This window comes from Scyliorhinus torazame, chromosome 1 (genome assembly GCF_047496885.1).
Source record: "Scyliorhinus torazame isolate Kashiwa2021f chromosome 1, sScyTor2.1, whole genome shotgun sequence".
In the NCBI taxonomy this organism is placed as follows: Eukaryota; Metazoa; Chordata; class Chondrichthyes; order Carcharhiniformes; family Scyliorhinidae; genus Scyliorhinus; species Scyliorhinus torazame.
This window is the reverse complement of record NC_092707.1, coordinates 351,918,642-351,938,714: the sequence shown is the minus strand read 5'-3', so window position 1 is coordinate 351,938,714 and position 20,073 is coordinate 351,918,642. Positions and strand designations below refer to the sequence as shown.

General features: G+C 54.5%; 1 protein-coding gene across 1 annotated transcript in view; it reads right to left on the bottom strand.

Moving 5' to 3' along the window:
- Positions 1-19,206, bottom strand: part of LOC140421773 (uncharacterized) — a 49,389-nt gene extending 30,183 nt beyond the window's left edge. Inside the window, exons 1-2 of the mRNA XM_072506672.1 lie at positions 19,065-19,206; positions 18,502-18,765 (exon numbers count right to left, since the gene is read on the bottom strand). Of these exons, the coding sequence (XP_072362773.1) occupies positions 18,502-18,765; positions 19,065-19,206 (406 nt within the window). The remainder of the gene's footprint in view (positions 1-18,501; positions 18,766-19,064) is intronic.
- Between the last annotated feature and the right edge of the window lie 867 nt (positions 19,207-20,073).

Here is a 20,073-nt window from a genome sequence, read left to right as displayed (position 1 = left end):
CCCTAATTGCCCTTGAGGGGGCAGCAAATAGTCAACCACATCTGGGTCTGGAGCCACATGTAGGCCAGACAGGTAAGGACGGCAGATTTCCTTCCCTAAAGGACATTCGTGAACCAGATGGGTTTTTACGACAATCGGCAATGGGTTTATGGTCATCAATACACTTTTAATTCGAGATTTTTAATAAATTCAAATTTCACCATCTGCAGTGGCGGAATTGGAACCCATGTCCCCTGAGCATTACACTGGATTTCTGGTTCACTAGTCCAGTGACAATACCACTACGCCATTGCCTCGCCAAGTTGCAAGGATATGGTTGGCCGTGCATTTCAAAATGCAATTCATCTCCATGCAAAGTGGCATGAAACCCACTGTGACCATTTTCAGACTGTGCGTCCAATGTACAATTACCATATGGAGTTTGCAGGTTTCCGCCGAGGACCCGGGTTCGATCCCGGCCCTGGGTCACTGTATGTGTGGAGTTTGCACATTCTCCCCATGTCTGCATGGGTCTCACCCCCACAACCCAAAGATGTGCTGGCTGGGTGGATTGGCCACGCTAAATTGCCCCTTAATTGGAAAAAAAATGATTGAGTACTCAAAATTCATATTTTAAAAAATGGAGTTTGAAGGGTTCACTGTGTAATGAGTAGAATGTTCTGAAGCAGAGGCCAAGTATTGTTCAGAGATGTTTTGACGCTGAGTCAATAATTGAAGCTGTATTAATTGCACCAAATAGCTTTTTTCCTGATAACCCTGTACCTAGGTGTCCTTGGAGATTAGGTCGAGATGGATTATTTTCTGCTTTGTTTCTACTTTATTTTAAACAATGATCAGATTAAACATAACAAACTACTTTCAAAACCCATATCTTCTCCAAATCAGCTATGCTGCTGGGCCATTTTTGCATTGGTGTGGGAGCAGGTAGCTGGATATTACAAAGTAACCTGCTGTTAATATTTTCATTTATTTGGCTGCCTGCATACTAATCTTTTAACATTTCATCATCTCACGGGTTTAGGAAACAAAACCTTCATTATAGTACTCTCAAACATCTCCATGCATGTCCAATCTCCTCCAATAACAAGCCATACTTGTTGCATGACATCAATATTTCCAACCACGATGCCACAACTTTAGCAGTTGTACAGAGTTAAAGCAGTGACTAATTACTAATGCTGTACAGTCTTTCCAAAGCAAACTACTAAGTAATTAGGCGGAAGGGCAGCACGGTGGCGCAGTGGTTAGCACTGCAGTCTCACGGCACCGAGGTCCCAGGTTCGATCCCGGCTCTGGGTCACTGTCCGTGTGGGGTTTGCACATTCTCCCCATGTTTGCGTGGGTTTCGCCCCCACAACCCAAAGATGTGCAAGGTAGGTGGATTGAACACTTAATTGGAAAAAATGAATTGGGTACTCTAAATTTATTTTTTTTAATGTATAATTAGGTGGAAACTGTTAAAATACTGCTTCCGAAACCCAGCCAATGAACCTCTCTTCCAAAGTAGACTGACTGAACCTTGCAGTCAGCACCTGTTTAGCATTGACCTGTAGCAGTGGACAATATAGGAGCAGCACGGTGGCGCAGTGGTTAGCACTGCTGCTTCATTGCGCTGAGGCCTCGGATTCGATCCCAGCCCCAGGTCACTGTCCGTGTGGAGTTTGTGCATTCTCCCCGTGTCTGTGTGGTTGTCACGCCCACAACACAAAGATATGCAGGGTGGGTAGATTTGCCAAGCTAAATTGCCCCTCAATTGGGAAAAAAAAATGGACAATATCGTGAACTACTGGTTGGGGTGGGAATGCATTCACTGAGGGCACGATTGGAAAACAGGTGGCGGGATTCTGTGATCCTGAGGCTAAGTGTTGACGCATCGTAAACGACGTCACGTTTCTCGATGGCGTCAATATGCCCTCAGGAGCAGAACTTCTGACCCCTACAGGGGGCCAGCAGACCACTGGAGCGATCCACGCCGCTCCAGCTGCCGATCCCTGGGGTGAGATGGGCGCCGTGGATCTGCGCATGCGCCGTGGCACCGGCGCGATTGCCGCGCATGTGCAGTAGCTCCCTTCTCCACGCCGGCCCCGCAGCAACATGGCGTAGGGCTATAGGGGCCGGCGCAGAACAAAAGAGGCCCACAGAGAGGCTGGCCCGCAGATCGGTAGGCCCCGATCGCGGGCCAGGCCACAGCGGAGCCCCCCCCCCCCGGGGTCCGACCCCCTCTCCCCCACCAGGCTGCCCCCGGATGCATTCACACCGAGGTCACGCCGGGTAAGAGCAGGTGTGAATGGTGGCAGTGGGACTCAGCTTTTTTGTCATGGCCGCGCGGCCCATCACGGGCCGAGAATCGCCGGGGGGGCCCTTTAGAGCAGCAATGGCGCCAATTCTCCGCTCTCCAGAGAATTGGTGGACCAGCGTCGTGGCGGCGTGGCACGATTCGCGCCGGTCCCGGCGATTCTCTGGCCCCGCCCCGGAGTGAGAGAATCCCGTCCTGTGTCTCCAGAGTGCAGCATTGCACCCTAGCACGGCCGGAACACAACACAATTTTCAAAGCGGAGGGCAGGACCCACTCAACAGCCCATTAAACACCTTGAAGAGATTTAGGATGGGCCAGGGAGAGGAAGAAGGTGATTTTCAGTTGGCAAGCTCAGAGTCTGGTCAGCATTTGTGCACAATGCCAGGTTACTGCCATTTTATGTGGTCAATTTTTTATGACCAAAATGGATCTTGCACTGGATCTTGCACACACAAATCATTTAAAAAAATTTAGAGTACCCAATTATTTTTTCCCAATTAGGGAGCAATTTAGCATGGCCAATCCACCTAACCTGCACATCTTTGGGTTGTGGGGGTGAAATCCACACAAACACGGAGTTGGTTGACAACATGGTGTTGTCAACCAGGACGGAAGCGAGACCCCGGAGGTGGATTTCCTGGGGAAAACGAATAGGCGGTCATGAGGGGTCCCGTTCGTGGCTGTGCAGAGGAATGATCTAATGGAGTGGAGCGCGTCGGGGAGGACCTCCTGCCAGCGGGAAACTGGGAGACTCCTAGACCGTAGGGCCAGAAGAACTGCCTTCCATACTGTCGCTTTCTCCCTCTCCACCTGTCCGTTTCCCCAGGGGTTGTAACTGGTAGTCCTGCTCGAGGCAATGCCCTTACCGAGCAGGTACTGACGCAGTTCATTGCTCATAAACGAGGAGCCCCGGTCACTGTGGACGTAAGTGGGGAAACCGAACAGGGTGAAGATGCTGTGCAGGGCCTTAATGACAGTGGCCGAGCTCATGTCGGGGCATGGGATGGCAAAGGGGAAACGGGAATACTCGTCAACGACATTAAGGAAATACACGTTGCGGTCAGTGGAGGGGAGGGGCCCTTTGAAATCAATGCTGAGGCGCTCAAAGGGCGGGATGCCTTCATCAGGTGGGCCTTGTCTGGGTGATAGAAGTGCGGCTTGCACTCCGCGCAGACTTGGCAGTCCCTGGTCTTGGTCCTGACCTCCTCGGTGGAGTATGGCAGGTTGCGGGCCTTGATGAAGTGGAGAAGCCGGGTGACCCCCGGGTGACAGAGGTCATTGTGGATGGCCCGGAGTCAGTCATGTTGCGCGCTGGCGCATGTGCCGCTGGACAGGGCATCTGGGGGCTCGTTGAGCTTCCCGGGATGATACACAATATCATAATTATAGGTGGAGAGTTCGATCCTCCACCTCAAGACTTTATCATTCTTGACCTTGCCCCGCTGTGTATTGTTGAACATAAAGGCTACCGACCGTTGGTCGGTGATGAGGGTGAACCTCCTACCAGCCAGGTAGTGCCTCCAATGCCGCACAACTTCCACAATGGCTTGAGCTTCTTTTTTGACCGAGGTGTGTCGAATCTCGGAGGCATTGACAGTACGGGAAAAAAAGGCTACGGGCCTACCTGCCTGGTTAAGGGTAGCGGCCAGGGCGACATCTGACGTGTCGCTCTCCACCTGGAAGGGGATGGACTCGTCCACCGCGTGCACCGCGGCTTTGGTAATATCTGCCTTAATGCGGCTGAAAGCCAGGCGGGCCTTAGTCATCAGGGGGAAGATGGTGGCTTTGATAAGTGGGCAGGCTTTGTCTGCATAGTTGGGAACCCACTGGGCATAATATGAAAAGAACCCGAGGCATCTTTTCAGGGCCTTGAGGCAGTGGGGGAGGGGGAGTTGCAAGAGGCGGCGCATGCGGTCGGGGTCGGGCCCTAGGACTCCGCTTTCCACGACATAGCCGAGGATGGCCAGTCGGATTGTGCGGAAAACGCATTTCTCCTTGTTTCGGTGAGATTGAGGGCTTACGCGGTTTGGAGAAACTTCTGAAGGTTGGCGTCGTGGTCCTGCTGACCATGGCCGCAGATGGTGACGTTGTCCAAGTACGGAAATGTGGCCCGCAGCCGATACTGGTCCACCATTCAGTCCATCGTTCTTTGGAAGACCGAGACCCCGTTGGTGACGCCGAAGGGGATCCAGAGGAAGTGGAAGAGGCGGCCGTCTGCCTCACAGGCAGTGTAGTGGCGATCTTCCGGGTAGATTGGAAGCTGGTGGCATGCGGATTTCAGATCTACCATGGAGAACACCCGGTAGTGTGCAATCTGATTCACCACGTCCGCTATCCGGGGAAGAGGGTACGCATCGAGTTGCGTGTACCGGTTTATGGTCTGGCTGTAGTCTACAACCATCCGGTTCTTTTCCCCGGTCCTGGCGACCACCACTTGGGCTCTCCAGGGGCTATTACTGGCCTCCATGACCCCCTCCCTCAAGAGCCGCTGGACCTCTGACTTGATAAAAGTCCTGTCCTGGGCACTGTACCGCCTGCTCCTGGTGGCGACGGGTTTACAGTCGGCGGTGAGGTTTGCGAAGAGCGGTGGGGGGGAGGGGGGGGGGGCGGGTGGAGGGGGGGGGCAACCTTAAGGGTCGCGAGGCTACATACGGTGAGAAGGGGTAGGGGCCCGCCGAACTTCAGGGTTAGGCTCCTGAGGTTGCACTGGAAGTCCAGTCCTAACAGGAGAGGAGTGCAGAGATCGGGTAGGACATATAGTTTAAAATTGGCGTACTCGGCAACCTGTATCGCGAGGTTCGCGACACAATACCCCCGGATCTGCACTGAATGCAATCCGGAAGCGAAAGAGATTGTTTGGAATGCGGGGGAAATTTGGAGGGAACAGCACTTTACCGTGTCTGGATGTATGAAGCTCTCCATGCTCCCAGAGTCAAACAGGCAGGGCGTTTCGTGCCCATTGACCCGGACGGTCATCATCAAGTTCCTGAGGTGCTTGGGCCATGACTGGTCAAGGGCGACAGCGCCGAGCTGCGGGTAGCCGGCGTGGTCGGAGGCGGTGGGGTGGTCCCAAGATGGCGGCCCCCGTCGGTCGCACGGGTCGGGTGGCGTTGGAGATGGCGGCCAAGATGGCGGCCCCCATGAGTCGCACATGTCGGGTAGACTTAAAGATGGCTGCCCCCACGGACAGCACAAGGCTGATGCCGCGTCCGAAGGGGGTGGTACCGGCAGGCACGCAGCCACACTGCGGGGTCTGCGGGCCTGTGAGTCTAAAGTTGGGCCTGTGATTTAGGAGCTTTGGATCTGGTTAGGCAGACTTTGGCAAAGTGCCCTTTCTTGCCGCAGTCGCTACAGGTCGTGTTCCGAGCCGGGCAACGCTGCCTGAGGTGCTGGTTCTGGCCGCAGAAATAGCAGGGCAGCCCCCTGGGTTGGGCGGAAAGCCGAGCGGCACAGGTTTGGGACACCTTCTGGCCAGGTGTCCACGAGGGGATCACGTGGTCGGAGGGGAAAACATTGAGGCTCTGAAACGCTACTTCTAAGGAGGTGGATAGTTTTACCGTTTCTTCTGGGTCGAGGGCGCCCTTTTCGAGCAGGCGCTGTCTGACGTAGTTGGACCGGACTCCAGCCACATAGGTGTCCCGGATGGCGAGCTCCATATGCTGCGAGGCCGTGACGTCCTTGTAGTTGCAGTTTCGAGTGAGTACCTTCAGATCGTGTAGGTATTCCTCCAGCGATTTCCCGGGGCATTGACGACGGGTGGTGAGAATTATTTCAAGTCCAAAGTTCTGGTCCAAATAAGGTGGTGTTTTACGTAAGTAAACATCTCAGTGTTGTGACTTTCACACTTTGAGAGTTTTGAGACATCCTGGGCGAAATTCTCCTGAAACGGCGCGATGTCTGCCGACTGGCACCCAAAACGGCGCTAATCAGACGGGCATCGCGCCGCCCCAAAGGTGAGGAATGCTCCGCATCTTTGGGGGCCGAGCCCCAACCTTGAGGGGCTAGGCCGACGCCGGAGGAATTCCCGCCCCGCCAGCTGGCGGAAACGGCCTTTGTTGCCCCGCCAGCTGACGCAGAAATGACAACCCCGGGCGGCGCATGCGTGGGAAACTGTCAGCGGCCGCTGACAGTTTCCCACGCATGCGCAGTGGAGGGAGTCTCTTCCTCCTCCGCCATGGTGGAGACCGTAGCGGAGACGGAAGGGAAAGAGTGCCCCCACGGCACAGGCCCGCCCGCGGATCGGTGGGCCCCGATCGTGGGCCAGGCCACCGTGGGGGCACCCCCCGGGGCCAGATCGCCCCGCGCCCCCCCCCCCCCAGGACCCCAGAGCCCGCCCACGCCGCCTTGTCCCGCCGTTCAAAAGGTGGTTTAATCCACGCCGGCGGGACAGGCAATTTATCGGCGGGACTTCGGCCCATCCGGGCCGGAGAATCGAGCGGGGGGGCCCGCCAACCGGCACGGCCCGATTCCCGCCCCCGCCAAATATACGGTACCGGAGACTTCGGCAACCAGCGGGGGCGGAATTCACGGCAGCCCCCGGCGATTCTCCAACCCGGCGGGGGGTCGGAGAATGACGCCCCTTATTCCTCTGTGTTTAGATCTGGAGCCATCACAACTTATTGAAAGTTCGATGGGATTAATTTCTTATTCGTCAACCACCTATGGCGTTTCAATTACCCATAACTTCCTGTATCCCCAGCGTGCATTTAAGGAGGACCCCAATGATATATTGGGGAATGCCTCTTGGAAGTTCCCATGCAGTGGTGTACCCGGCAATTTCCCAGAACTGCTAACTTCCTCTGGACAATTGTGCTGTACTTGGAACCATTCAACCAAAGCGATTTAAATCGTGAACTGCACATGGTTCTGCCAGTTTTACCGTTTTAGTTAATTAATAAACAATTTTGTCCATTTAAAAAGCCGTATGTTCTCTGATCACTTGAACTACAAAGACCTCGCCATCCGTGCAAACTGAGAACGTTACACCATTCATTATTGGTTTTGGTTCACTCTTAAACAATAAGATGTGTGAATCCCACAAGTGGCCATGCCGATCATTCACTCAGATCCATATTTAATCAGGTATTGCATTCGTTTCAGGACATTCTGGCGCCGATATTGCTAAAGTTACATGAAATGTTGTCAGCGATCTGAAAATCTGTTGAGTCCATTTTAAAATACAGCTTTAAAAACGGTAGTATCTTTGTGCCTGTACTGGGCATGATACGAGTCAGTCAATAGTGAAGTTCATGATCAGATTGCTATATGGCGGGAATTTTCCAGCCCTGCCATGGCGGGACCCATTTGCAGGGGATGCCACGGGCCAGCCGAAGGCCCATTGACATTCTGTGGGACCAGATAATCCCGGTGGTGGGCAGGGCCAGAAAATCCCACCCTATGTCTTTGTTTAAAGGATGGTTGAACCACTTCCAGACGATTTAGCAGCATCTTACGATCATTGTAAGGTTACCTGACACCGTGTAGTAGATATGGACCAGAATTCTCCCGTGGATCGCTGGCAGCGGGATTTAAGCAAGACCACAAGCATATCCTTCGCCATTCCCAATCATTTTTTAAATTATAAATTTAGAGTGCCCAATTCACTTTTTCCAATTAAGGGCAATTTAGTGTGGCCAATCCACCGACCTGCACATCTTTGGGTTGTGGGGGTGAAACCCATGCAGACACGGGGAGAATGTGCAAACTCCACACGGACAGTACCCAGAGCCGGGATCGAACCTGAGACCTTGGCGGTGTGAGGCAACAGTGCTAACCACTGCGTCACTGTGCTGCTTTCCCAATCATTTTTAATGGTTCACGTCACATAATTGTTTGAAACATTTTGAAAGTCTGTCTGGTGCCCCGCATGGCTACTGCAGCAGTCTGTACGGCAGCAGGTCGCTTGGGTATTCTTATGTCTGGTTTCCAACAATTTGCAGGATCTTTTACTGATGTTCCAGGTAACAAGTGTTACTGTTGCAGACTTCAGGATGTTTTTCCCTGAATCCTCCCTCTGCATTGTGTGGTTGGAACATCTGTTGGAGCTGAAGTCTTCTATACCACATCGGTGATGTCAGTGTGGGTGTCTGCAGTCTGCACTGACTGAGTCACTTCAGAAGGTCATTGCTTATCTTGATGACTGAACGAGAAGGAGAGAATACAACATCTCTTAAAAACATTGAACCAAAGAATCTTGTAAATGCGAACTCTAAATTGTTGCATTAATGCTTATAAGAAATGTGTAGCACATGATATCACACTGCAGATATCAAACTTTGTCACATGGAAAACTCCTGTGTTGCACTTAAAGCTTTGGGGCAGGACGGAGTTTCCACCAGCCCCCCCCCCCCCCCCCTCTCGCCGCCCCCCCCCTGCCCTCCTGCACGTGTTTATTGGCGGCAGGATGCAGGAATCTTCTGGTGTGCCCTGCTGTCAATGCAATTTCCCATGGAGTCCACCCTCCACTGCGAAAACCGGCAGAGGTTCGCCGTGCGTGGGTCCGGAATGATGCACTATCAATTACGACGAGACGAGAGTAGAGTGTTATCGAGGCTTTATTACACAGAGATGTATGGCCTCCTACAGCTGCTGCTAAAATGGCTGCAGTTCGGAGAGCACACACATTTATACTCCACCTACTGGGCAGAGCCAGCAGGCAGGGATCTACCCCCGTACCTATCGTACAGGGGCCTTACCGTAATACCCTCATATGCAATGCAGTATATACAATATAATACAACAGTGGAGACTACCACATTCACCCCCTGTTAAAAATGAGACCAGCGGGGGTGGTGGAAAACTATTTACATACAGGTTGTGATTAAAATTTCTGAGAAGGTTCCAAGTTTCGATGGTCAGGCACCTTGATCCATCGTTGAGAGCGCCGCAGTGCTGGTGGCGACTCAGGCGTCGGCTCGGTCATCGGTGACTCCGGGAGCGTGGCGACATCCTCTTCATCCCCGAGTGGGACCAAGGGGAGGACAGATTTTCCTGGAGCGGGGGCTATGGTGGGGTGTGCTAGGGGAAGGGAGGGTGGTGCCGGGGCAGAGAGGAGGGTGTGTGGGGACCCAGCTGGCGCCAGGTCCCTGAGGGAGACTGTGTCTAGGTGGCCGTCGGGGTACGCTACGTAGGCATACTGTGGGATTGCGTGGAGTAGCTGTACCCTCTCAACCAATGGTCCGCACGTGCTTGCGGAGGAGAACGGGTCCTGGAGCTGCCAGCCATGTTGGGAGCGTAACCCCGGAGGTGGACTTCCTGGGGAAGGCAAAGAGACGTTCAATGGGGGGTTTTCGTTAGTCGCCGTGCACAGGAGCGACCGAATGGAGTGAAGTGCGTCGGGGAGGATCTCCTGCCAGCGGGAGGCCAGGAGATTTCTGGACCGTAGGGCCAGCTGGACGGCCTTCCAGACCGTCCCATTCTCCCGCTCCACCTGCCCGTTTTCCCTGGGGTTGTAGTTGGTCATCCTGCTCGAGGCAATGCCCCTGTTGAGCAGGTACTGGCGCAGCTCATCGCTCATATATGAGGATCCCTGGTCGCTTTGGACGTAGGCGGGGAAACCGAACAGAGCGAAGATGGTGTTGAGGGCTTTGATGACGGTGGCAGACGTCATATCGGGGCATGGGATGGCGAAGGGGAACTTGGAATATTCGTCGACCACATTGGGAAAATACGTGTTGTGGTTGGTGGAGGGGAGGGGCCCTTTGAAGTCCACCAGGCGCGCACAATCTGGACGAAAGAAATGCAGTTTACACTCTGCGCAGACCTGGCAGTCTTTGGTGACAGCCCTGACCTCCTCGATGGAGTGTGGCAGATTGCAGGCCTCAATGAAGTGATAAAAGCGGGTGACCCCTGGGTGACAGAGATCGTCATGCAGGGTCTGGAGTCGGTCCACTTGTGCGCTGGCACATCTACCTCTGGACAGGGCATCGGGGGGCTCGTTGAGCTTACCGGGGCGATACAAAATCTCGTAATTAAAGGTGGAGAGTTCGATCCCCCACCGCAAGACCTTATCATTTTTGATCTTATCCCGCTGTGTGTTGTTAAACATGAAGGCAACCGACCGTTGGTCTGTGAGGAGAGTGAATCTCCTGCCGACCAGGTAATGCCTCCAGTGCAGCACAGCTTCAACGATAGCTTGGGCATCCTTTTCGACAGAGGAGTGTCGAATTTCGGAGGCATGGAGGATGCGGGAAAAGAATGCCATGGGCCTGCCTGCCTGGTTGAGGGTGGCGGCCAGAGCGACGTCTGATGCATCGTTCTTGACTTGGAAGGGGGGCATCTCATCGACCGTGTGCATCGCGGCCTTGGCAATGTCGGCCTTGATATGGTTGAAGGCCTGGTGAGCCTCGGCCGTCAGTGGGAAACCGATGGAGTGGATGAGTAGGTGGGCCTTGTCCGCATAGTTAGGGACCCACTGTGCGTGGTACGAAAAGAACCCCAGGCATCATTTGAGGGCCTTGGGCAGTGGGGAAGGAGGAGATCCACGAGGGGGCGCATGCGACCTGGGTTTGGCCCTGGAACTCCATTCTGAACCACATAGCCAAGGATGGATAATCGGTTTGTGCTGAACACACACTTCTCCTTGTTGTAGTGTGGTGAATGGGTAATGTGCCTTTAAGATCATGCATGTAATGTCCCTTTAAGACCGGGTTTGGAACCCCGGGGGACTCCGCCTCCGGCTCCACCTCCCAGGGACCGGATATAAGGTGACATCCTATAGGCGGCGCTCAGTGAGCACTCATCTGTCCGGCTGGCGAAGTTCTCTGTTTATTAAAACCTCAGTTTTACGAGTACACTCTCTCGTGTCATAATTGAGGGTATATCAATTTAATAAACAGATTACGATAGGATGGATAGTGGTCTCAAGCCAGAAAATCTCGACCTGGACGCACGTACGCCGGAAATCAAAGACATTTTTGAACGCTGGCTTCGGTGTTTTGAGGCCTACCTGGACTCCTCGGGAGACCCCGTCGCCGAGCCTCGCAAGCTGCGCCTATTCCACGCCCAGGTGAGCCACAGAATCTCCGGCTTAATCGAAAAAGCGGCCAACTACAGCGCGGCAATCGAGATTCTGAGGAAGCGTTTCGTAAAACCCTTCAATGAGATACATGCACGGCATCTACTCTCTACTTGCCGGCAGCGCTCAGGGGAATTACTGGACGAGTACTTGGAAAAGCTCACCATGCTCGCTAGAAATTGTAACCATCAAGATGTGACCGCGGAGGTCCACATGAACCTATACATCCGCGACGCCTATGTGTCTGGATCAAACTATATTAGGCAGCGACTCCTGGAAAACGGGGCGAAACATCTGCAGGAAATGGTAACGCTCACCCCCTCTCTGGAGGTGGCCTACCAGAACCTCGGCACGTATCCCGCGGACCCGGCGAGCCCCTGTCCGCTTTCCCCAGACTCGGCCACGCCACGGGCCTGCGCCGCGCAGCAACCTGCCCAGACCGGGCACACCGTGCTTTTTCTGTGGGCAGGGCCAGCATCCACAACAGCGCTGCCCAGCCTGTACCGCGACCTGAAGTGACTGCGGAAAGAAGGGGCATTTCACGGGGGTCTGTCTGACCAGGCCCAAGGCCCAGAAACAAAAATCCCAACAGGCCCAACAATCGAGCTCACAGGCCCGCAGGCCCCGCAACGCGACTGCGTGCCGGCCGGACACGCCCCTTTCTGACGCGTCATCGACCTCGTGCGAGTCTTGGGGGCGGCCATCTTGGCGGCGGCCATCTTCTAAACCTGACACGGGCGAATGACGGGGCGGCCATTTTGTGACTCCGACTCGGCAGAAGACTCAGACTATCCACAGCTGGGAGCAATCACCCTCGACCAGTCGCGGCCAAAGAACCTGCGGAACTCCATGATGCTCGTCCAGACCAACGGGCGCGACACTCCCTGCCTTTTCGACTCCGGGAGCACGGAGGGTTTCATGCACCCAGAAACGGTAAGGCGCTGCTCCCTGCACACCTATCCCGCATCCCACACCAACGCCCTTGCCTCTGGGTCCTAACCAAGGGGTACTGTATTGCGAATCTCGTGATCCAGGGCACCGAATACGCCGGTTTTAAGCTGTACACCCTCCCTCACCTCTGCGCCCCCCTGCTGCTCGGTCTGGATTTCCAATGTAGCCACCAAAGCCTGACCCTGAAGTTCGGCGGACCCTTGCCCCCCCTCACGGTAGGCAGCCTCGCAACACTGAAAGTTGCACCCCCCTCGCTATTTGCGAACCTCACCCCCGACTGTAAGCCCGTCGCCAGCAGGAGCCGGCGGTACAGTGCCCAAGATATGGCTTTCATCAAGTCAGAGGTCCAGCGTTTACTGAAAGAGGGGATCATCGAGGCTAGCAACAGCCCCCGGAGAGCACAAGTGGTGGTAGTCCGGTCCGGGGAAAAGAAACGGATGGTCGTGGATTACAGCCAGACCATAAACCGCTTCACGCAGCTCAATGCGTACCCCCTCCCCCGCATAACAGAGATGGTCAACCGGATCGCGCAATACCAGGTATTCTCCACGGTCGATCTGAAATCTGCCTACCACCAGCTCCCTATCCGCCCAGAAGACCGCCTCCATACTGCTTTTGAAGCATCCGGCCGGCTTTTCCACTTCCTTAGGGTCCCCTTCGGCGTTACTAATGGGGTCTCCATCTTCCAGAGGACGATGGACCAAATGGTGGACCAGTACGTGCTGCAGTCTACTTACCCGTACTTGGACAATGTCACCATCTGCGGCCATGATCCGCAGGACCATGACGCAAACATTGAAAAGTTTCTCCAGACCCCCTGGGCCCTCAACCTGACCTACAACAAAGAAAAATGCGTTTTCCACACAACCCGACTAGCCATCCTCGGCTACGTCATGGAAAACAGGGTCCTAGGGCCCGTCCCCGACCGCATGCGCCCCCCTCAAGGAACTCCCCCTACCCCATAGTTTCAAGGCCCTTAAATGGTGCTTGGGGCTTTTCTCCTATTATGCCCAGTGGGTCCCCAAATACGTGGACAAAACCCGCCCACTCATAAAGACCACGATTTTTCCCCTCACGGCTGAGGCCCGGTCGGCCTTCAGCCGTATCAAGGCCGACATCATGAAGACCGCTAAGGACGTGGTGGATGAAACCATCCCTTCTCAGGTTGAGAGCGATGCGTCAGTTGTCTCCCTGGCTGCTATCTTCAACCAGGCAGGCAGGCCAGGAGCATTCTTTTCCCGAACTCTCAACGCCTCTGAGATCCGGCACTCTGCAGTCGAGAAGGAGGCGCAAGCTATTGGGGAGGCCGTGCGGCACTGGAGGCACGACCTACCCGGTAGGAGGTTCACCCTCGTCACTGACCAATGGTCGGTCGCCTTCATGTTCGATAACGCGCAACGGTGCAAGATCAAAAATGACAAGATCTTGAGGTGAAGAATCGAGCTCTCCACCTACACGTATGATATTAAGTATTGTCCAGGGGAGCTCAACGAGCCCCCAGATGCCCTGTCCCGTGGCACATGCGCCAACGCGCAGGAGGATCGCCTGCAGGCTATCCACAATGACCTCTGTCACCCGGGGGGTCACCCGGCTCGCCCATTTTCTCAAGTCCCGCAACCTACCCTACTCCACCGAGGAGGTCAGGGCCATGACCAAGGCTTGCCAAATCTGCGCGGAGTGCAAACCGCACTTCTATCGACCGGGCAAGGCTCGCCTGGTAAAGGCCTCTGGGCCCTTTGAGCGACTGAGCAGGGACTTCAACGGGCCCCTCGCGTCCAGCAACCGCAATACCTATTTTTTAACCGTCATCGATGAGTTCTCCCGCTTCCCATTCGCTGTCCCCTGCCCCGACCTGACCTCGGCCACCGTTATAAAGGCACTGCACAACATCTTCACCCTGTTCGGTTTCCCCGCATACATCCACAGCGACCGGGGTACATTGTTCATGAGCGATGAGCTGCGTCAGTATCTGCTCAGCAAGGGCATCGCCTCGAGCTGAACGACCAGCTACAACCCGTGGGGAAACGGGCAGGTGGCGAGGGAGAACGCGACAGTTTGGAAGGCTGTCCTTTTGGCCCTACGGTCGCGCAGTCTCCCAACCACCTGCTGGCAGGAGGTCCTACCCGATACGATAATCGATCGTGAGCCTAAATTCATGGCCGGCACCCGGCTCCCAGCTGAATGCCATGCCCCGGTGCCTCGACAGCGGCACCATTCTACTCTGCACATACAGTGAACACCTTTGGCATATCATTAACAGGCCCAAGCCAGTCTTCTCCAGGGCTCCTGCGACGCTCCGCCTCTGCCAGGAGGAATTACTGATGGCGAGGTTCACTTGTGGTTTTAAAAATCGGGAAACAGGCGCCATGGCTGCTGAGGGAGAGCGAGGAGCTATGACATGCTCCCAGAGGTGTGACCGTGGGCTGCCAGTCCTGTCGCTAGTTGGGGGGGGGGGGGGAGAGTGGGCAGGGGCTCCTGCCAGAGGGTGTAGTGAGGGTTGACAGGGGTGATCTGGGGATGAGTGGTGGCATCAGGGTGACCCCCAGGTCTGACGCAGCAACCACCATTGACATGGCCTGCTGCACACCCACTGCCCGCCCAATGTGGCCTGTGGTTGTGCAGATTGACACCAGTCGTATAGGTGCACCAAACCCCCCCATCTCCAACTCCTCCCTCCACCCCACCAAAACCCCCACCCCCCTGCAACCCCTCCCTCCACCTCACCTCCATCCCACCAAAACCCCCCACCCACATCCTGATGCCACCTGCCAGCAGGGCATCACGCAACCCATCCAAGGACAAAGCCAACAGTAACCCCTAAAGGAGGGCGCCGGACGGGGGCTGCAGGGCATACCACTGGCATGGGTAGCGCCAGCCACTGGTACGCCTGCCAGCAGGGACGGGTGCCGGGGCATGAGGCTCTGGTGCTGCTGGACAGGGCCAGGGGTACAGTTCGGAGCTGAGTGCCTGGGGAACGGCCGTGGGTGGGTATGGGAATGGGAGAGGAGGGGGGGGAGGCATGTGGGGGCAGGGACTGCAGAGGGGGCCGGGGACACCGTGCAGCCCATTGGACACGGTTGGGCACGGGAGTACGCCCCATGCTAACATTTCTACCTTTCTCCCCCTGCAGACAATGGATTTCAGAATCCAACCAGGAATGGTGGCCTTCATCCTGGCCATCGCAGCCCTGGGGGATGCACTGAGGCTGTACGAGCAGGTGATGTTTGGGTAGGAACCTGCAGCAGCGGAGCCTGTCTGAGAGAAACAAGAGGCAACTGGTGAGGATGGAGAGCCGGCTGTCCAACAGGCCGAAGAGGAGGTGGGAAGGAAGAACCGCATGAGGCCTCATGTGTCCCGACAGCACCTGTCATTTGAGAACCTTCCAGTCTGGGTATGCCGTCGACGTCACCAGCTGAGCACGGGGACCTTATGATGTATTTACCGGATCATGCCACACCTACAACCGTGGGGATCTGGGGGAGGACACCCATTCCCAGTGGCTGTCAAAGTGACAGTTGCCCTAAACATTTTGCGCCACGAGATGCATCCAGGTGCCAAGTGGGGACCTGTCTGGGATTTCCCAGACCTTGCATCTCACAGATGCATCCGCACCATAACGGAGACCCTGTATGCACAGGTGGCACAATATATCAATGTGGACCAGGATGCCCGGGTAGCGGGATACCCGCCATCGCTGGGATGCCGCAGGCCTAAGGGGATGATCGGCAGGCTGCGTTTCCCCCGATGAGCGTCGGCTCATGATCGGCTGGGCTTCACAAACCTAAAGGAGTTCAATTCGATGGAAATGCAGTTGATGTGTGACCGTGAGCTGCACATCATACACATCTGCGCGCGATACCCGGGCAGTGTGCGCGACACCTTCGTCCTGGAACACTCGACGGTTCCTGACACCTTCGAGGTGCACCTCCGGGTGAGGAGTTGGCTCTTGGGCTCTGCGGCCGTGGCTGATGACATCTATCCGGAGGCCAGAGACCGATGCAGAGACCCGCTCCAACAATGCCCATGCCGCGACAAGGAGTTTGATCGAGCGGTGCTTCGGCATCCTGAAAATGCGGTTCAGGTGCCCGGACCGTTCTGGAGAAGCCCTCCAGTATGACGCTGGGAGAGTCTCCCACATCGTGGTGGCCTGCTGCGAGCTCCACAACATCGTCCAGCACAGGGGCAACGTGCTGGATGAGGGGGATGAACGGTGACCGTGTCCGACGAGGAGGATGCGGAGGAGGGCGAGGATGGGCAGGACATGGGACCTGGGCAGGCACAGGAGGCCGCACAACATGGGTGTCTGGGCCAGCGTGTGCAGGACGCTCTAATTGTCTCCAGGTTCACCGACTGAGGGCCTGGCCGACGTCACGGACATCCCGTCGCACTGCCCCCCCCCCCATGCCCTGGCCAACCACCCCCTCCTACAACCCGTCCTACAGCACCTCCACCCCCACCTCTCTGCCCCCCCCCCCCCCAACTCCCCCGGCCCCTGCAACGGTCTCCTTGATTCCTACCTGATGATGCAGGACCTGGGTTGGCAGAGAGGGTCTGGTCCATGGGATGGAGGATGATGTTGACCCGCTCTGTGATGAGCTCTGGTGCTCCGCGTCATTTGACAACATCTGACTCCTGCCCCCGGAAGCACTTTCCACTGTCCATCTGGGTGATCTCTGCATGCGAGCTGGTCATTCCATCATACAGTCCCACCAAACCCTTGGGTGGCGGAAATGGTGACGGAGTGTGGGGGGCTGGGCTGGCCGAGAGCGGGGAGGGGGGGTGGGGGGAGAGAGAGGGGGGCAGGGGGAGGCAGGGGGGTGGGCAGACCGGGGTACCAGGCCGAAGTGCGGGGTCCAGCCTGAGGGTCCCGGCCAATGACCACTTTTCCGCCCATTCCCTGCACCCCCCCAGACCCCAGCGCCCCCTCTATGGCCAGCCCAGTACAGCCCAGCCCAGCTCAGCCCATCCCTCACACCCTTCTGAAGGAGCACAGAAGCAGGTCGGAACTTTTGGGCACAGATGGCTATTTTACAAAGAACATATGAACATCTCTATAATGGTTTGTGCCCAACCCCTAATGCTAATCCAAGTGCTGCACCTGTGCCACCTTGCTTTTAATAAATTTAGAGTACCCAATTCATTTTTTCCAACTAAGGGGCAATTTAGCGGGGTCATTCCACCGACCCAGCACATCTTTGGGTTGTGAGGGTGAAACCCACGGAAACACGGGGAGAATGTGCAAACTCCACACCGACAGTTACCCAGGGCTGGGATCGAACCTGGGACCTCGGTGCCGTGAGGCAACAATGCTAATCACTGCCCTACCGTGCTGCCCTCACCTGTGCCATCTTAAGTAGTGTCTACCTTTATGCCCTTACAGACCCTAACACTGCATCTAGGTGAATCCCCAGGCGGTCCAACCAGAGCGGAAGTGGCCTGCTGCGATTCCCGCCCTGTGACTTGGGTCTCCTTTGGCGCCTATTGGAGAAACCTCTGGAGCTCTAAACATGAGCTCTTAACTTATTTAACAGTCTGCTATGCAGCACCTTGTCAAAGGCCTTCTGGAAATCTAAATAAACCGCATCCACTGGTTTTCCTTTGTCTAGCTTCCTTGTTAGCTCCTCAAAGAACGCTAACAGATTTGTCAGACATGACCTCCCCTTGACGAAGCCGTGCAGCTGACTCAGTCCTATTTTATCATGCACTTCCAAGTGCTCCACAATCTCATCTTTAATAATGGACTCTAAAACCTTACCAATGACCGAAGACAGGCTAACCTGCCTATAATTTCTCGTCTTCTGCCTCCCTCCATTTTTAAACAGGGGTGTTACATTAGTCACTTTTAGTCCTCTAGGACCTTTCCTGCCTCCAGTGATTCCTGAAAGATCACCACCAATGCCTCCACAATCTCCTCAGCTATTTTTTTTAGTACCTTGGAGTGTAACCGATCCCATCCAGATGATTTATCCACCTTCAGACCTTTCAGTTTCCCCAGAACCTTCTCCTTAGTGATGGCCACTGCATTCACCTCTGCCCCCTGATTTTCCTGGAGCACTGGCGTCCCACTGATGTCTTCCACGATGAAGATTGATGCAAAGTAACTCTTCAGTTCCTCTGCCATTTCTTTGCTTCCTGTTATTGGAACACACCTTCTCAAATGCTGGACATTGTCGTGGTCCATGTCGCGTGCCACATCGCTGGCACAAAATGGCGGATCCGGTCGGTCGTTTAAAATTACTGCCTCCACTGGGAGCACGTTTCTTATTGGAATGCATCACCAAGCTTATGGCGCTGGCGTCCTCTTCCACATTGGCGTCAAGGTGTTTCAGGTTGAGCATACTCATCTGTTGTGCAGCTAGCTCGCTTGCCTGACAAACCTTGATAGCGTTTTCTAATTGAATGTCTTCTTCCCGCAATAGCCTCTTGCGTACCTTATCATTTGATATCCCGAGTACTATCTGATCACTGATGACATTAGCATACTGCAACTGCACGACTGCACCTTCAACCGCAAGTCGATTAGTAAGCTATCAAAAGATCGCCCACGAAACATATACCGCTCGAATGTTTCATTTTTCTTCAGGGAGCAATTCCGATCATAGTGCTTAATTACTTTGTCAGAGGACCTGATTTCTGCTTCGGCGTGAAACGCAAAGGTATTATAAATTTCAATAGCTTGAGGACCTGCTACCGTGAGCAGTAACTCAATACGCCTCTCGTCAGGCTGTGCCTGTAGGCCAAGGGCTGCAACATAGAGTTTGAATTGCTGCTTAAAAATGCACCAATTCTCATCTACATTACAGGTGACTTGGAGCTGGTGGGGTGTCTTCAGACTTTCCTCCTCTAACTTCACAGTCTTTCCATGTGTTGAGTTCCAGTTCCCAGGTCGGTGGATGAATTTTCTTTTTTCTTTCTTCAGTCTGTTTTGTTCCATCTGCTCCATAGTTATCTTCAATTGTTCAACACACCTGGTATCATGTTATGTTCTGTGTTGTGGCCATGGTAAAAATGCACACAGAACATCTAGTTCTTTGACTAGTAATATGGTTTATAAACAAAGTGAGCATGTGGAAAGATCAATAACGAACTGTCATACAAACGGTAACGAATAATTGAACTCTCTTGGAACTACTTCTAATGCGACTGTCCTCTAGTACAACTATTTTTTAATACATTTAGAGTATCCAATTCATTTTTTCCAATTAAGGGGCAATTTAGTGTGGCCAACCCACCGACCCTGCACATCTTTGGGTTGTGGGGGCAAAACCCACGCAAACACGGGGAGAATGTGCAAACCCACACGGACAGTGACTCAGAGCTGGAATCGAACCTGGGACCGCGGCGCCGTGAGGCAGCAATGCTATCCACTGCGCCACTGTGCTGCCATGTTCTCGTCCAACTTACTGCCAACTACCTTATCTCTGGTGCCACATGGTGGATCTCTATCACCACCTGTTGGCTGGAGGTCATATAGATAACTACATACATTAATGTGTATATGCATATCACCACACACTCTTCCCAAATTTTCCCGCCACTCTCGATCTCTTCAATGCTGCATACAAGAAACTCAGCCAGACCTTGAATATTGGCAAAACAAAATTCATCCACCAACCCACACCTGGTCAGCCAAATATTCTCCTCCAACATATACTTAAAGAGAGACTCCTTACCTTGAGCACTTCCCATACCTTCACAGCCACTTCTCTCAAAAGGCCCCCATTGATAAGGAGATCTAACACCTTATCAGCTGCACCAGCTGAGCCTTCTACAAACTATGGTAGTGTTTGACAACAAGCTTTTATTTTCC